Source organism: Cervus canadensis, chromosome 18 (assembly GCF_019320065.1).
Source record: "Cervus canadensis isolate Bull #8, Minnesota chromosome 18, ASM1932006v1, whole genome shotgun sequence".
Classification (NCBI taxonomy): Eukaryota; Metazoa; Chordata; class Mammalia; order Artiodactyla; family Cervidae; genus Cervus; species Cervus canadensis.
The window spans coordinates 51721463-51735843 of NC_057403.1; the positions used below are offsets into that span (position 1 = coordinate 51721463).

The window sequence follows — 14381 nt, forward strand, 5'->3', positions numbered from 1 at the left end:
GGAACAGAGCACCCACTCCCACGTCCAGCTCCTCTGGTCAGCCAGCGTCTTCCCCGGTGGGTGGAGGCTGCATGCTCAGCAGGGGACAGCTCCCCACACCTGTGTCTCCATCTCTGTGTCCCACCCTATGTGGAAATCACATCCAAGCCTGGGCCCTGGCCCCTGGCAGTAGCAGGTGTCCTTCATTTCTGCACACGGGGTGTTTGGTTGTTTTGAGCCATTTGCTTGGAAAGGGAAACAGTGGCCAGAAGAAAAGCTATGATTCCCACAGCCCAAGGGCACTCTCACTCCGCTTTACAGCAATGAACGCGGTGCGGGCTGCTCAGGTGCCAGGGTGCTGGGCCAACGGAGCCTGTGCTGAAGGGAGGGGGACACAGGAAACGGAGCGGTGAGTTTGAACCAGACTCTAGCCAAGCCAAGAACTGACATGAAAGCATGGCTGCACCGCATCCTCCGAGCCCCTCAGCTTCCACAAACCTGATGCACATAAGCCTCTGCAAAGCCTTTCCTCCTCCATCTCTTTCCTTTACTCTCTTGACAACTTGGGGACTGGGGGAATATCACTACCATTCAACAGCTACAAGCATCAGAAAAACCTGCACAGACAGAAATGGACAAACCCCTTCCTGCCTCTCTGCCCTCGTTGCTAACCCTGAACCCGAGGGAGCGTGGTCTCTATCCACAGAAGGGCAGGTGCAGTGCCAGGAGGCTCAGCCCCTCTGTAGATCCCCATTGCCTGCACGTGTGGTTCTCTGAAATCTTTGAAACATGGGCAATGTCTCCCTGGTTCTCTCAATAGTTAATGAGTGAAATAAAATCTTTGATGTGTGCATTTTGTACTGGTTACAGTCAGATTTTATCTTCTTTTTAAAACGACCCTTTCCCGTTGGGGTCTCACTGTCAGGAAATGGCTGGTGTGGCCCTGAGCCCAGATGGGCCCACTTGGCACAGAAGAAAGAGGACGATGAACCGGTCTGGTGCATCGGTAATGTGCCGGCCATCTGCATTTCATCTCATCCTCATTCCTCAGACGAGGAAGCTTAGGCTCAGCTGTATACAGAGATTAACTGGAAAGTGAACCAAATGCAGACTCTGCTCCTAAATCCATTACTGGCCCCAAAGCAAGCCCTCCACCCGGCACGGCCAGACACTGGGTCCTCCCTGCTGCCTGTGCCTATGGCAGCTGATGTGAGGCCCCAGCCCCAAGGCCTTCACACCTCTGGGCCCTGCTGTGAATGGCCCTTAAGGAAAGTCCAAAGGCCCAAAGTACTGCCCAGGACTCTAGAGAAGACCCCCTGGAAGAAACACACCACCTCCGAAAGCCCTAAAGAAACTTTAATATAGAGATGCCGGTCAGTAACTAACTAGTCAGCCACAGAGAAAAACACATCTACAGGTGTGATTGCCTAGAAAAGAAGGAAAAAGGAAGAACAGGGGTGAGCTAGGCTGGGAGGGAGGGGGAGGAAGGGGGAGGAAGGGGGAGAAAGGGGGAGGGAGGACCCCTAGTGGCCGTCTGTCTGTCAGTGGCCTAGGGATATGGCTCCTGGTATGCAGCTGAAACACACTAAGACTTTAGTTACTAGAACCCTCCCTGCACCCTCAAGAAAGTTCCAGACTTTAATGCTATAAACATCCTCTAGGGCCATGGCTTACAGTGCAAACTCCCGGGTTCTGCCCATAGGGATCCCAGATCTGATCTTCTTGGGGGCCCAGCATTTTCGATGAACCTAGCGGGGGTAAATCTGCCATCCCCAGGATGGATAAAGGACTCCATGACGTTGAGTGGGAAAAACACTAAAATCTTCATTTTTTCTACCCTTTACTGACTGGAGTGTTTCCTTCAAGTACGAACATCAGTCTCCACGTGCGGTAGAGCCTGCGGTGCCAGGGGGCAGTGTGTGCTCAGCATGGCATCCGAGCCCAGGGGCTCCTGGGCACCACTCGGCCCTGTGAGAAACTTACGAATCACTCACTGGATTTGCTCTACTAGGAATCTGTACTGTGATAGAGCTGGGCTCCTTGGTATGTCCAGAAGAGAGTTTTTAGTTTATATGTTTAAAAGTCTTTACAGTGAGAAAGGGTCCAGCACCCTAGCAGTCAGGGCCCCTTATCTGGGCTGGGACCACCTGCAGCACAGCCCAGGAACTGAGCTCCTGATGAGGGAATGAAACCCCCACCTTGGGTGAAGCTGCTGGTGCAGGAGCAGGGAGGGCCTCTTCCCCACAGGAACATGGTAGCTCAGAGATGGGTGTGGGAAAGCTGGCCCTGAACACGTGACCACAGTCTCTCAACTGTGATGCTGAGACAGGCCACCAGGTAGCATGACGTCATCCACAAGGGCTGGTAGCTTCAGAGAGGATATACCAGAACTTGGCTGCAAAGGAGGGCAAAGGCCTCTGCATCCCAGTGCACAGCCTGTCAGACTGGGGCCCAACCAGAGAGGTCAAGGGATTACTGTGGGTCACACAGCAGGACGTGCCCTCAGAGCCTGCAGCTTCCCTCCCTTTGACACCTGTCAGTGCTCCCAGCAACAAGGCTCCCCAAGGCCTGGAGACCTGCTCTGGCAACCAAGGCATAGCTGCGCCCTCGGGCCAGACTGGCTCTGCCTCTCTTGGCCTCCGCTGCCTGAGGGGCCTGGGCTGGGTCAAAACTCAGGAAAGACAACAAGCTACTCCCCACCAAGGGCTTCACGGCTGACCCACCATGGTGGGGACACACCTCACCTCAGCCACCTTCCATACGGAGAGCCGGGTGACCCAGGGTGGACCCCAACTCGTCTGTGCTGAGGAAGGAGGGTGATGAAGGCCCCCAGGGCATGTGGCAGCCGGTCTAGTCATGGGGAGTGGGTAAGCGTGTGGCCTCCAGAATGAGTGTTAGGTTTAAATCCCCGCTCTGCCACTCACTGGCTGTGTGACCCGAGGCCAGCAGCTTTACCTCTCTGTGCTGCCTTCCATCTTCTGTGTCTGGCACACATTAGGTGCTCATTAAGTATCTGCTGGCTGGATGCTAAGTGTGCACCATTGATGGGAACAGCCACGAATGTTACTATGCTACACAACCTTCAGAACACTCCTCCACACAGTCCGCGTGATGACTGGGTAGGTTGCTCATCCGTTATCAAGGCTTAGTGAGACAGGGTCCTCGGCTCTAGCTAGGCCGAGGTCTTCCTGGAAAAGCCTCACCTCCCCTGGGGTCTGACCAGCATGATTCCCCAGAGCTGCCTCGTGACTCAGATGGACTTAGTCACTCTCCAAGTGAAAAAGATTAAAGGGAGAAAACAAGAATTTGTGGTGCTTTTTCTTTGGTTTTCCCCTTATTTAAAAGTTTACTCTTTCAATGACAAATTCACAGGAAACTGACATGCGCAGGAGGGCCCATGTCTCCTCCCCTGCTCCCAGCTCCCCTGCGTTAACAACCTGTACACACCTAGGAGGTGTCATCGCTGCCAGGAGGCTGGCCCAGGCCTCACACGTGTTTGGATTCCGTCAGCTCGGCAAGCACATGTGTGGGTGCATGTGTGCACTTGTGTGCTCGTGTGTGAGTAGGTCTCTACTCACAGAGTTCATTCCTTTTCACTGCCAAGTGGTTTTCCATGGAGGTGAAAGACACAGCTGTGGTTTCCAGCTTGGGCTGCTAGAAGTACAACTGTTGTCCATGTTCTTGTGTGAAGACAGGTTTTCATTTCTCGGGAATATAAACGCCCTCAGTCTCATTACTTGACTGCATTTTCACTTTTAGAGGAAAGCGCCAAACCGTTTTTCCGAGGGCTATGCCGTGCTGCACACTCCCAGCAACGGCTGAGACCTGGTTCCTCCCCATGCTGCCGGGACCTGGTGTTAACCGATGTGAGGATGGTAGCTGTTCTGCCAGGTGTGCGGCGTGTCTCACTGCGGGCCTAACATGCATTTCCCCAGGGAATCATGATGTTAAACGTCTTTTTCTGTCCCATTTGTCACCTGTATCTCTCGGATGAGGTGTCTGTTCATGTCTTTTGCCCATTTTCCAATTGGGTTGTTTCTTTTGTTGACTTTTGCGAGTTCTCCGTATATTCTGGACCCAGGTCCTTCGTCAGCTCTGTGGTTTAAAATCTTTCCTCAGCCTGGGTCTTATCTGTCCATTCTCTCCACAGCATCTGCCAATACTTTGATCAAGCCCATTTGATCAGGGTCAGTACCTTTATGACAACCCTTCGAGGGGCTGTGCTTTGCAATGTCAGGTCTCAGAACTCCACCTGGCCCAGGTCCTGAAGATCTCCTGTTCCTTTTTTCTAAAGTTGTGTCATTACCCGTTTTACCTACAAGTCCATGACTCACCTTGTGTTTACTACAAGGAATGCATGAACCAGAGGGGCTCTCAGAGTGTAGATCCCAAACCAGCAGGAGCAGGACTGCCTGGGAATGTGTGAAACACGCAGGTAGGTTCCCAGGCCCATGCATGCCGGCAGGACAAGACACCCGGAAGGGGCTCCTGCTCTGTTCCCCACTGCCAGCAGTTCTCATGTGCCAGAGCTGAGTGGCGTCCCACTGGGTGATTTCACAAGGGCCTGGGCTCAGACATCCTGTGAGAGCCACTTCCCAACCTAAAACGTTAATGTTCCATGTGGTTTCTTCCTTGGAGGGTGTGTATTTCATAGCTGAGTGGGGAGGACAAATCAAGATTGCTAACAAGAGGATGAAGGCCATGTGGTGTGTGCCTTGGGGACACTGTTTTATGGCAGAGGGTTTTCTAGATTCACTCCCACATGGGTGGCCACCTCTCAGGACACCTGTTCACATCCACCAAGTATATGCAGGTAAGATGGGAACTCAGTGATAAAGCCCCCAACTTAGGGGTCAGGAACATGAACACAACACCCACATGACCTGACAGGTCTAACATTAGAGGCTTAGTCCCCTGCCTTGTATGAGGACCCTGAGGTTATGCCCGGCCCATCTAGATGATCCATCCATCTCCATCTCCAATCCTTGATCTAATCACACCTGCAAAGTCCTTCTGCCATGTCAGGTCACATATCTGCAGTTCTGGGGATCAGGATGGGGGCATCTTTGGGAGCCACTTTTGGGGGACCTCCCCAGTCACCTCATCTTAAAACACATGACTTTAAAACATGAGACCTGCCCTCAAAGGCCCAAGGGTGCAGAGGCACACAGGCCATGCACACTCTGTGGGCCTGGCAAGGTCAACACAGCAGTGGTGGTAGGGACCACAGCAGTAGAGACCACGCTGAGGTCACCCTGCCACACGGAGAGCAGTGGCCACCTGGGGTCCACTCTCCTGGCTGGTAGGGCCCCCTCTCCAGGTCTCCTCAGGATAAATGGCCATCAGGCACTTAAGCAGGATGGGGAGGAGCCTCAGGCCAGCCCTGCCCACCTGCCCACTGCAGAACAGAAGCAGGCCTGGTAGAGCCAGAGGTGGGGGTGGCGTCCTCATTAGCCCAGACAGGAACAGACTGACCGTGCACTCCCTACGCTGGTTGTCTGCTAGCTGGGTCTCTTTTTAAGGGGAAAAACTGACTTTCCAAGAGAAATGAGTTAAGCAGGAGGTCACAAACAAATGCATGCATGAGTATGGGGACCTGGCAGTGGGCCTCAGACACCTGATTCCCCTGAGAAGGCACCTGGCCTTCTCCTCCAGCTTCTTCCGTGGGCGCTCACTGTACTTGCTGTCCCTCCAAAGGAGGAACACTCCTCAGAAGCCCCAACTGCCAAGGACTGTTCGTTAGTCATGAGCAGGGGAGGCGCTGGGGGCAGGGCAGTGGGGGACGGGCTCGTAATTCCTCTCCAGTGCGCTGACTTCAGAGGTGTGGGGGCACATGGTGGGGGCTGGCAGGGGCTGGACCCTGGCCCGGCACTGGCACCCATCCACGATGCTCCCTCCATGGGGACCCACCGGCCAAGATGGAAACGCACTGTGCTGGCCTGAAAGTCACCAGATGTGGGGAGGTAAGAGATTCTGGTTATTAAATCCTCGATTACTCAGAGGGGGCTGACCTGGGAGATGACTTCCTCGCGGACTCCCTGAAACCAGCCTGCTGGGCCTGGGTCCAGACTCCGCCTGCCTGAAACTTGGCCTGGTCAGCACAGCTGGGCCTGAGGATGTGTCCTTCCACACACATACACACACACACACATACAGGTTGGTGCAAGGCTTGCTTTTGGAGTGTTCCTGGCCTTAGCTTCCAGGATCCACTTCTCCCTATCAACTAAATCTGCCACCACACAGCTCACTGTCACCCCTTACCCAGCCCACAACAGACATCATCAGTCAATCAGCAAATCCCAGTCAGGGCTTTGGAATCTTTTATAACATAGTGCTTTAGGCAGGTCCAGCTGAAATGACACATATTCACTTATCTTGCCTGAGGCTGCTGTTTGCTTTCAAATGCACACTTCATACACTATTTTGAAAAAAGTTCCCCAGGGTCCCCTGGAAATCCCTTTTGCACTTTCAGAAGTGGAAATTCCTCTCCATGTCCAAGTACTGAGGGAAGCCAGCAGAGTCCCATGGTTAATGGTGAAAGCTGGCTGGGCTGTTAACTTAGCAAATCTGGCGGAGATGGCCAGGGTTCCTGAGCCTTCCGTGTTTATTTGTCACAACACGGAGAACAGGGCAAAACATGAGGTCTCCATGAAAAAACATGAAGCAGTGCCCTAGATGAAGTTGGAGGCTCCTCCTAAGTCTCTGGACACCTTCAGGGGCTCCGGTGGGAAAGGCCAGGGGTCTCACCTGGAGACACAGGCTGCCACATGGATGTGCCTTGAGGATGTGATGCTGAAGGAGGTGGAGAGACACAAAAGCCAAATACTGTCTGCTTCTGTTTAGGGGGAAGGTCCAGACTGGTAAATCCATAGAGACATAGAGAGGGTTAGGGGCTCCAGCCACTGGGGAGACAGGGTGACTGCTGATGGGTTGATGAACATGTTCCGAAATTGTTAGCAGTGAGGCTACTGCACCACTCCACAGACTGACTGGAAACCAGAGAACTATACTCTTAAATGAGTGAACTGTATGGTACGTGAGTTACAGCTCAAGCAATCTGTTTTGTTTTTCTTTAAGACTGCATCTGGGAGGCAGATGACCCCTCTCCAGCACAGCCAGGTTGCCAGCAGGCTCAGAGCTTCCGGCCAGGTGGCCTTGGCAAGTGTCTTAACTGCCCTGAAGTCCAGCTTCTGTGACCATAAGAGGTTAAGATAACTCTCCCTGTGGGACTATGGGGCCTCTCATGAGGATGAAAAACCACAACAGCAACAGCCTGATGCTCAGGAGCAGGCCTGATCCCAGAGTCAGAGGGAAGGCTCCTCTGACCACTCCTGAGGGATGTGCCCACCCCTTGCCCCCCATGGGGCAGGGTCCATGGCTCCCATGGTGGGAGAGCAGCTCCCTGCAGAGAAAGGGAAGTAGCCTCCTACAACCCCATCCACAAGGAGCCCACGAGGTATGTGTGGTAGGGGCGCTGGGGAGGAGGAACAGTGCCCCAAACATGGGTGGAGAATGTCTAGCAAGGAGGTTAAGGCTGGTCCCCAAGAGAGAAGTGGGGGTGGCTTTGAAACGCTCAAATGAACCCTTCATGGACCCTCCCCCGAACAGAAAGTCCCCTCCCAGAATTCCCACAAACGATCCAGGACTTTCTCTGCCTAGCTGGCGCTCAGTGGATGCAGGTCCCTGTGGACGCACACACAGTATGTGGGAGATGGACTAAGAAAGGCTTCCTAGCGGCTCACATTTCCATCTATTTCCCCAATAGGTCACATCAGTGCAGATTTATCAACATCCTGGGCTCTTTGCATTACCTACATAGTAGATGGTAGATAAATATCTAACCCTGTTAACTGCTGGATCTTAAACACATACCAAGTTCTGACATCTTAAGAGACCTCCAGCCAGGCCTCACCTTCTATTTTCCAGGGCAGCACTCAGGTATACTGGAGAACAAGAAGGGGTAAATGACTTAAGTACAAAACGTGGGACTTAACGTTCAGAGCCCTGCAGTTAACAATCCTGCCATTCACTAGGTATGTGTCCTTGGTCAGGATCTTAACCTCTCTGAGCCTTAGTTTCCTCATCTGAAAATGGTAGTTGCAAAATCAAATGAGATTAGAAGAAATAAAAAGCATAACACACTTAAAAACTTCAGAAACAGTGTAACCAAATTACTATTACTGTTACTATGTCACTAATATTGTTGCTATGCTATTATCACTGTTACCATTCCAGCTCTGCAGGCAACAGTATTTTCAAGTCTTCTCTTTTATCTCTTTACCATTTAAGAGGCAGGGTTTTGTATTTTAATTTAAAAACTAACAGAAAAACCCCCAAACCCATGGGGGGCGGGGGGCGCCATCCTTCCCTGCTATGGAAGCCTGTGAGGATGGTGGGTGCCACTGCATGTGGAGGAGCCCCTCCAGGTGGTTCACAAAGTCCGCATGGAAACCGCGACTGTCACTTTTGCTGGTGGCTGTGTAATGGGAAACAGACACATCAAGAAGCACCAGGTAGCCAACATTTTGAAACTTGCTCAAATGAAGCCATTACGAGAAGACGGGTCCCCCCATGTATCACAGCATGGTTTGTTATCCACAGTGCAGACTGGTGACAGGTTATATGCCACTGAGAGGCCCCCCCATTCTCCCCCCTGTGGGTTGGGGGACCCAGCCCCATCTCCACGCTTTCTCAGAACAGCCATAATGAGATGCACACTGAGCAGAAAGTGTCGCTAACCGGGCTTGTCTGCAGCACATCCAAGCCCGGGTGCCGAGACAGAAGACAGTCACCAGGGACACGACAAAAGAAGAAAAAATCGGGCAGCAAATAGAAGGCCCTTAGGAAGGAGGGAGCCCTGACTGCGTGGTCAGAGAAGAGACCGCAGGCGAACTTCTACCCACCAAACGAATCTGCCTCTGGGCTCTGGCTTTCCGGCCAGCACTCTGAGTTGTCAACAGGAAAGCAGAATGCTTTGTTTTGCCGTAAAGATGTTTCCAGACTGCATTTGTTGCCACGACTTGGTTGCGAGTCTGAATGCATGAGTAATAAGAAGACAGGGATGGCTCTCAGAGCAGCACACCCCAGCTCCTCATGAAAGCGCTGCGTTTCAGACACCCCTGCCGGCCCCTGGGGCCCCCGGGCGGCACTTACCCTGGCGGCGGCCGTGGCGCGTCTGCCGCGTGTCCTGCGGGCGGCTGTCGACGTGTCCTCCCGACTCCGCGCGCCCAGGTGCCGGCGGAAGCCGCAGGGTGGCCGGCGCTGCCTCTCGAAGCAGCCTCGCCCTCGGCTGGGAAGTCTCCAGTTCCGGCGGTCTGGGATTCCCTCTCCGCCCCCCGCACACACTTAACCCTGCTCGTGCCTGGCGAGGCGCACGAGCCAGAAGAAGCCCCGGCTCGACGAGAGCTTGCCCGGTCCCCGCCGGGCTTCCCTCCCGCTCCTGCTTCATCAACTGAACCCTGTGCAAGCAGCCGGAAGATGCTTCTCCGCAGACCTGGCCGGTCTCTCCAGCCTCTGGACCGGCCCCCGGCCCCGGGCGGCAAGGGCGCACCTGCCGCCCGGGGTTCCCGGCCCGCCGGTCTGGGGGCGGGGGGCGGGGAACGCTGCCTTTGGCTGGGCTTCTGTGGGGGCTTCCCTCGGAGCGTGTGGCGGTTCAGACCCTCCCCCGGGCGTGGAAGGGTGGGAGAAGCGTCGGACCCCAGCCTCCCCTGGTTCCCCTCAGATGTTCGGCTGTCACGCTGCTTGAGGCCCGGCAACCTCGTCCTGTCAAAAGTCAACGGCACCCCGGGCCAGTAACCCCTTGGGGGGACTGTACGTGCCCATGGGGGTCGGGGGACGAGGGTCGCCCCTCCTCCGAGCTGCGCACCCCCCTGGGTTCCGAGCTGCCGGTTCTGTCCTTTCACCACAGTGTCCGCCGCTCTCGTCAGCCACCACGGAAACCGAGTCCAAGAGCTTAACACGGCCATTGCTGACCCGAGATGGGTCCTGAGACCCCACTGCCCGCCAGGCGAAGCTTCCCCAGCCGGGGCAGGAGTGGAAGCCGTCAGCTACGCCCCCTCAGGGACTGCAGCCCTGGGGTAGAACGCCCAGTCCCCAGGGAACCAGGCGCGCCCACGCACGCATGACACGCACGGGCACGCACGTCCACTTCAGACGTGCCCACGCACGCATAACACGTACGGGCACGCACGTCCGCCACAGACGTGCCCACACACACATTGTGTTCACGCACAGGCGAGACGCATGACCCGCTCCCTCACGCATGCCCTTTCACACGCGCTAAGGCACCACACAGGCACTCACGTCCTTTCTCCTTTCTGACCGCGTGGACCCTGTGAGGCCGTGGTTGTTATACTTCCTGGTCATACAAGGGTCACGTGATCTTTCCGAACCGTCTCAGGAATCCCTTCTTGACTAAGTCTCCTTCATAAGGACCCTCGGCAGCCATTAGACTGGGAGCCTGAAAAGACGCCTTCCCAATCATGGTTCTGATTCCTGGTTCCAGAACTCACCTGAGGTCGAGAGCTCCAGTCCACGGGGGGAGATCCCTGAGGTCTCCTTCAGTGGTTTCCCCTGCTCCCAAGTGGAAGAAAGGGATGAGACCCCCCTCAGCACCCACCCCCTGGGGCCTGAGAGGCAGCCCTGCATAGAGGTCTGTTGGACTGCCACCTGCAAGCCTGCAAGCCTTGTGCTTGTTCAGTCTTGAGACCCAAGAAAGAGTCGAGAGTCAGCAACAGACATCACTGGTTTAATGAGTGGGGGGGCGCTTACCTGTCTAATTAGGGTCCGGGAGACACCCCAGCATGTGGACAGAGGGCAGGCAGGACCAGGTGGCAGGCTTCACTCCCAGGGAGAAGGGAAGGTTACCAGTCATAGGGGGAACTGATGGGCTTACAAGGGAGTTGTCAGGTGGGCTTATTGGGCTTATTGGGTGGGAATTCCCAGGTGGTTACCAGGGAAACCAGCAGAGGGGCACTCCCCTCATGGCCCCTTTGATTAGAACAATCACTGTCTGGGACCTGGGGCAAGTATGCAGGACGGTCAGTCCTGTGCATAGGGGGAAGGTGAAGCTGGCATTGGTTGGGCCAGGGATGGCCACCTTGTCAGGTCAGACCCTGACTCTCATGCCAGCTTCCTGGTTCAAACCTGATTCCACCACTTGCTGGCTGTGCTGCTTAAGGCAAGTTGCTTAACCTCTCTGAGCTTCAGTGTACAAATACACAACTTAGTTGATAATGGTACCTTTTTCGTGGGGATTATGTTCAGGGTTAAATGACTTTTAGCACATGGAGCAGTCTTGGAAGTGCTATTAATATCACTGGCAAAGGAGAGATTCCCTCATCTCCTGGTACTGATGCTCCCTATAGAAGCCCTATAGTTTGAGCACATAAGAGCTGGCCCCGGGCACTCACACATATGATGACAGTCAACCTGCTGACGTGTGTCTGCAGCCCTGAAAATGTTTCAAACATTTGCTTCAGTCACTCCATGGGCACTCCTCTAGGGGAGAAATCCCAGATCCAGGAAACGTTATAAGGATGGTAAATAACTGGAAATGAAGAGTCCCCAAATCGGGGGGTTAGTAAATTAGGAAACATCATGACATGTGTTAGTGTGGGGCTCATGGGGTGATGCTTGAGTGGCTGTTGTTACCTTGTGGGGTTTGTATCTGAATATATGTTTTAGATATAAATTTAATAGATATAATATACATTAATATATACATTCAGAATTCTACCTAGAATAGACAAAATAATTGTCTATTTAGTCTATTGTCCAGAATAGAGGGACAATGCATTAAAATGAGTAGAATTTTTAAATCCTCTTAACTGATGTCTAAGACATTCAATCCTGAACTGGTGGTGGGGGAGAAGACTGAATAAAATATCCCCAAAACTTTACTCTTGGTGTCTGGGCGGCAGAATGACAGGTGGTCTTTACCTGCCTTGTTCTTTCTGCTGTTCTGTATTGCTGAAGTTCTGTACAATGAGCAGGACTGAATCCCAAGGCAGCAATTTTGGGTGGAGTGTCCAGGGAAGGCTCCTCCGAGGTGTGGCCAGGAGGGAGCCCGGACATAGCAGGCAAAGTGTGGCACCTGGTCAGGTTGGCGAGACACCTGGCCAGGCTGCTGTCGTGATTCATTCAAGCATTCACCTGGGGGCTGGGTGGAGGCCCCTGGGGGACATGGGTGGCCCTGCCATCAGCCGACTTGAGGTGGAGATCCCCGCTCCAGGATGGGGTGAGGCTCAGCCACATGGCTAAATGGGTTTTGGAGAAAACGGGGGGGTTTCTCGAGGGAGGAGAAATCCCACCTTTGGGCTAGGATTTGGTACCTGGCTGTTCCCAGGTACCAGCCTCACAGCCGTGTGCACCAAGCCCTGTAGTCAATCTCTTTCTGTATAAAAATGTCCCACAGCTTCCATCCCTGGTAGAGCCCTGCCCAGTGCCAGACCAGACCAGTCTCTGAGTAGCTACTGTGTGAAGGGACCTCATGAGTTAATAAAGCGCAGTGGTCCCCGTGGGGCCTCCTTCCTCATGACTTCCGTCCAGCTGGGCAGCTGGGCTCTGGGCAGGTAGAGCCTCTGTGGTCGTTTACAGAATCAGTGAACTGCCCTGTTTGTGGTGGCTTCTATTTTAAGAGCCCAGCCGGGCATCCTGCCCTCCTCACAGTGTTTCCTGGGGCACTTTTTCCTGTGGCAAAATGCGATTAAACATAAACCATTTCAGGTTAGACCGCCGTGTCCAGGAAAACCATTTCCTAAGATGTGGACTGCCTGATGTGTGGGAATCTCCTTTTTAACCAAGTGCTCTCTGTTGTAAACAAGGCCTGAAAACACTTTACAAGCATCAGACTGGCCAATGTGAGCCAGCGGTTTCAGCCGCGGCCGCACTCTGAACATCCGAGTAGGTCTGAGCCTCCGCACAGGATGTGTCCCAGAAGCTGAGCGGGTATCCGGCTGGGGCGGGCACCAGGGGCTTCCAGCTCCCTGTGCCACTTCCAGTGTGCGGCAGAGGCTCAGAGCCTCTGGTCTACCCACAAGAACTCTGATTTAGGCGTTCCCAATGAAGGCTTTTCCTTCATGGGGCAGACACAGGCAGGCCCCCTGCTAACAGCTTGCCCTGCCTCAGGGAGCAGCTGAGACCCAAATATGGGCTCCCAAGCCATGAAGCTGCTAGTTTTGTTATCAGGTGAGCGTGTGCCTGGCTCAAGGCCCTGTGGGCGGGAATGGACCCCCCAAGCAGGTCAACGTTACCCCAGGGTGAGTAAGAGGGGTCCTAGGCAGGGAAATGAGACGGTTTTTTCTGTCCTGGGTGCATCCCCATGTCTGTGGTCTGTGCAGGTCTGCATGCTCGCTCCAGTCACTTGTGCTGTGTCTCTAGTCACCCCCACACTCGGTGGCTTCTCTCACACTGTCAGCTGGCCAGGCCTTTGGGGAGGGCTTGGCTGGGCAGTTTTCATTTGGGCTGGGACATGAAGTCGTGGTCGTGTGTCAGCTGGGGCCGCAGCTGGACTGGGCTGGGAGGGTCACTTTCCAGGTGGCTCCAGCACGTGCTGGCACACGGAGTGTCTGCAAGTGGCTCTCTCCCTGGGGCTGCCGCCATTCAAGAGGCCAAGGTGGAGGCTGCTGAGCCTTTTAGAGCCTCAATCAAGCCGTCAGCACCACCGTGTGCACTTGGTCACACGGACCGGCCCTGATTCTGCATGGGATGGGGATGCTGACCAACAGGTGGGGTCGGTGGGACCACCATGGAGGCTGACCACCACAGCGCCATTGTGGAGGGCGGGTTCGAGAAAGCAATGGCAGGGTCCAGGGAATCACACTGACCAACCTGAAAGTGCCCAAATTAGACACGAGGGTGATCGGTGTTGAATCATGAAAGGTCGGCCAACAGTGAGCTTGCAAAGAGCCAAACTCAGACTCCATGGGCCAGAGTCTTAGCCCTCCTGCTTCCTGTCTGGGGTTGGTTGTGAGTGTCACAGAACTCCCTTGGCAGCAAAATGGGGACCACATGGTGCCTGACCCCCTTCTACTCCCATGTGTTGGAGATGGAAGGGGTGACAGAAAGAACAGCAGAGTGCCAAAGGGTGACGGTGTTGTCATTTACTTACTGTAGTGAGTGAAGGCCCTTTACAAATGCGCAGCTTTGCTGTGATCAATTCACACACTGTACGTGTGGTTCAGTGGTCTGGGTCTGCCATCACCATGACAGACTCAAGCGGGCTTTCGATACCTGAGGGGGTATTTTCAGGCCTGAAGAGAAATGCCAGTTAAAGTGGCTCAGCAGGGAACTTCTTGCCCCCGGAGGTACATGGAACCATGAAGTTCGGGCTGAAGTTTGCTCTACTGCCCCCTACACTTTTCCTGGCTGAGGAAAGGAAGGGATGCCCATGGTGGGAAGCC

The 14381-nt window shown here is 54.3% G+C and overlaps 1 protein-coding gene across 1 annotated transcript in view; it reads right to left on the reverse strand.

The window, feature by feature from the left end:
- Positions 1-9944, reverse strand: part of LOC122421327 (collagen alpha-1(I) chain-like) — a 123686-nt gene extending 113742 nt beyond the window's left edge. The window contains exon 1 of the mRNA XM_043437181.1: positions 9133-9944. Within this exon, the coding sequence (XP_043293116.1) occupies positions 9133-9944 (812 nt within the window). The remainder of the gene's footprint in view (positions 1-9132) is intronic.
- Between the last annotated feature and the right edge of the window lie 4437 nt (positions 9945-14381).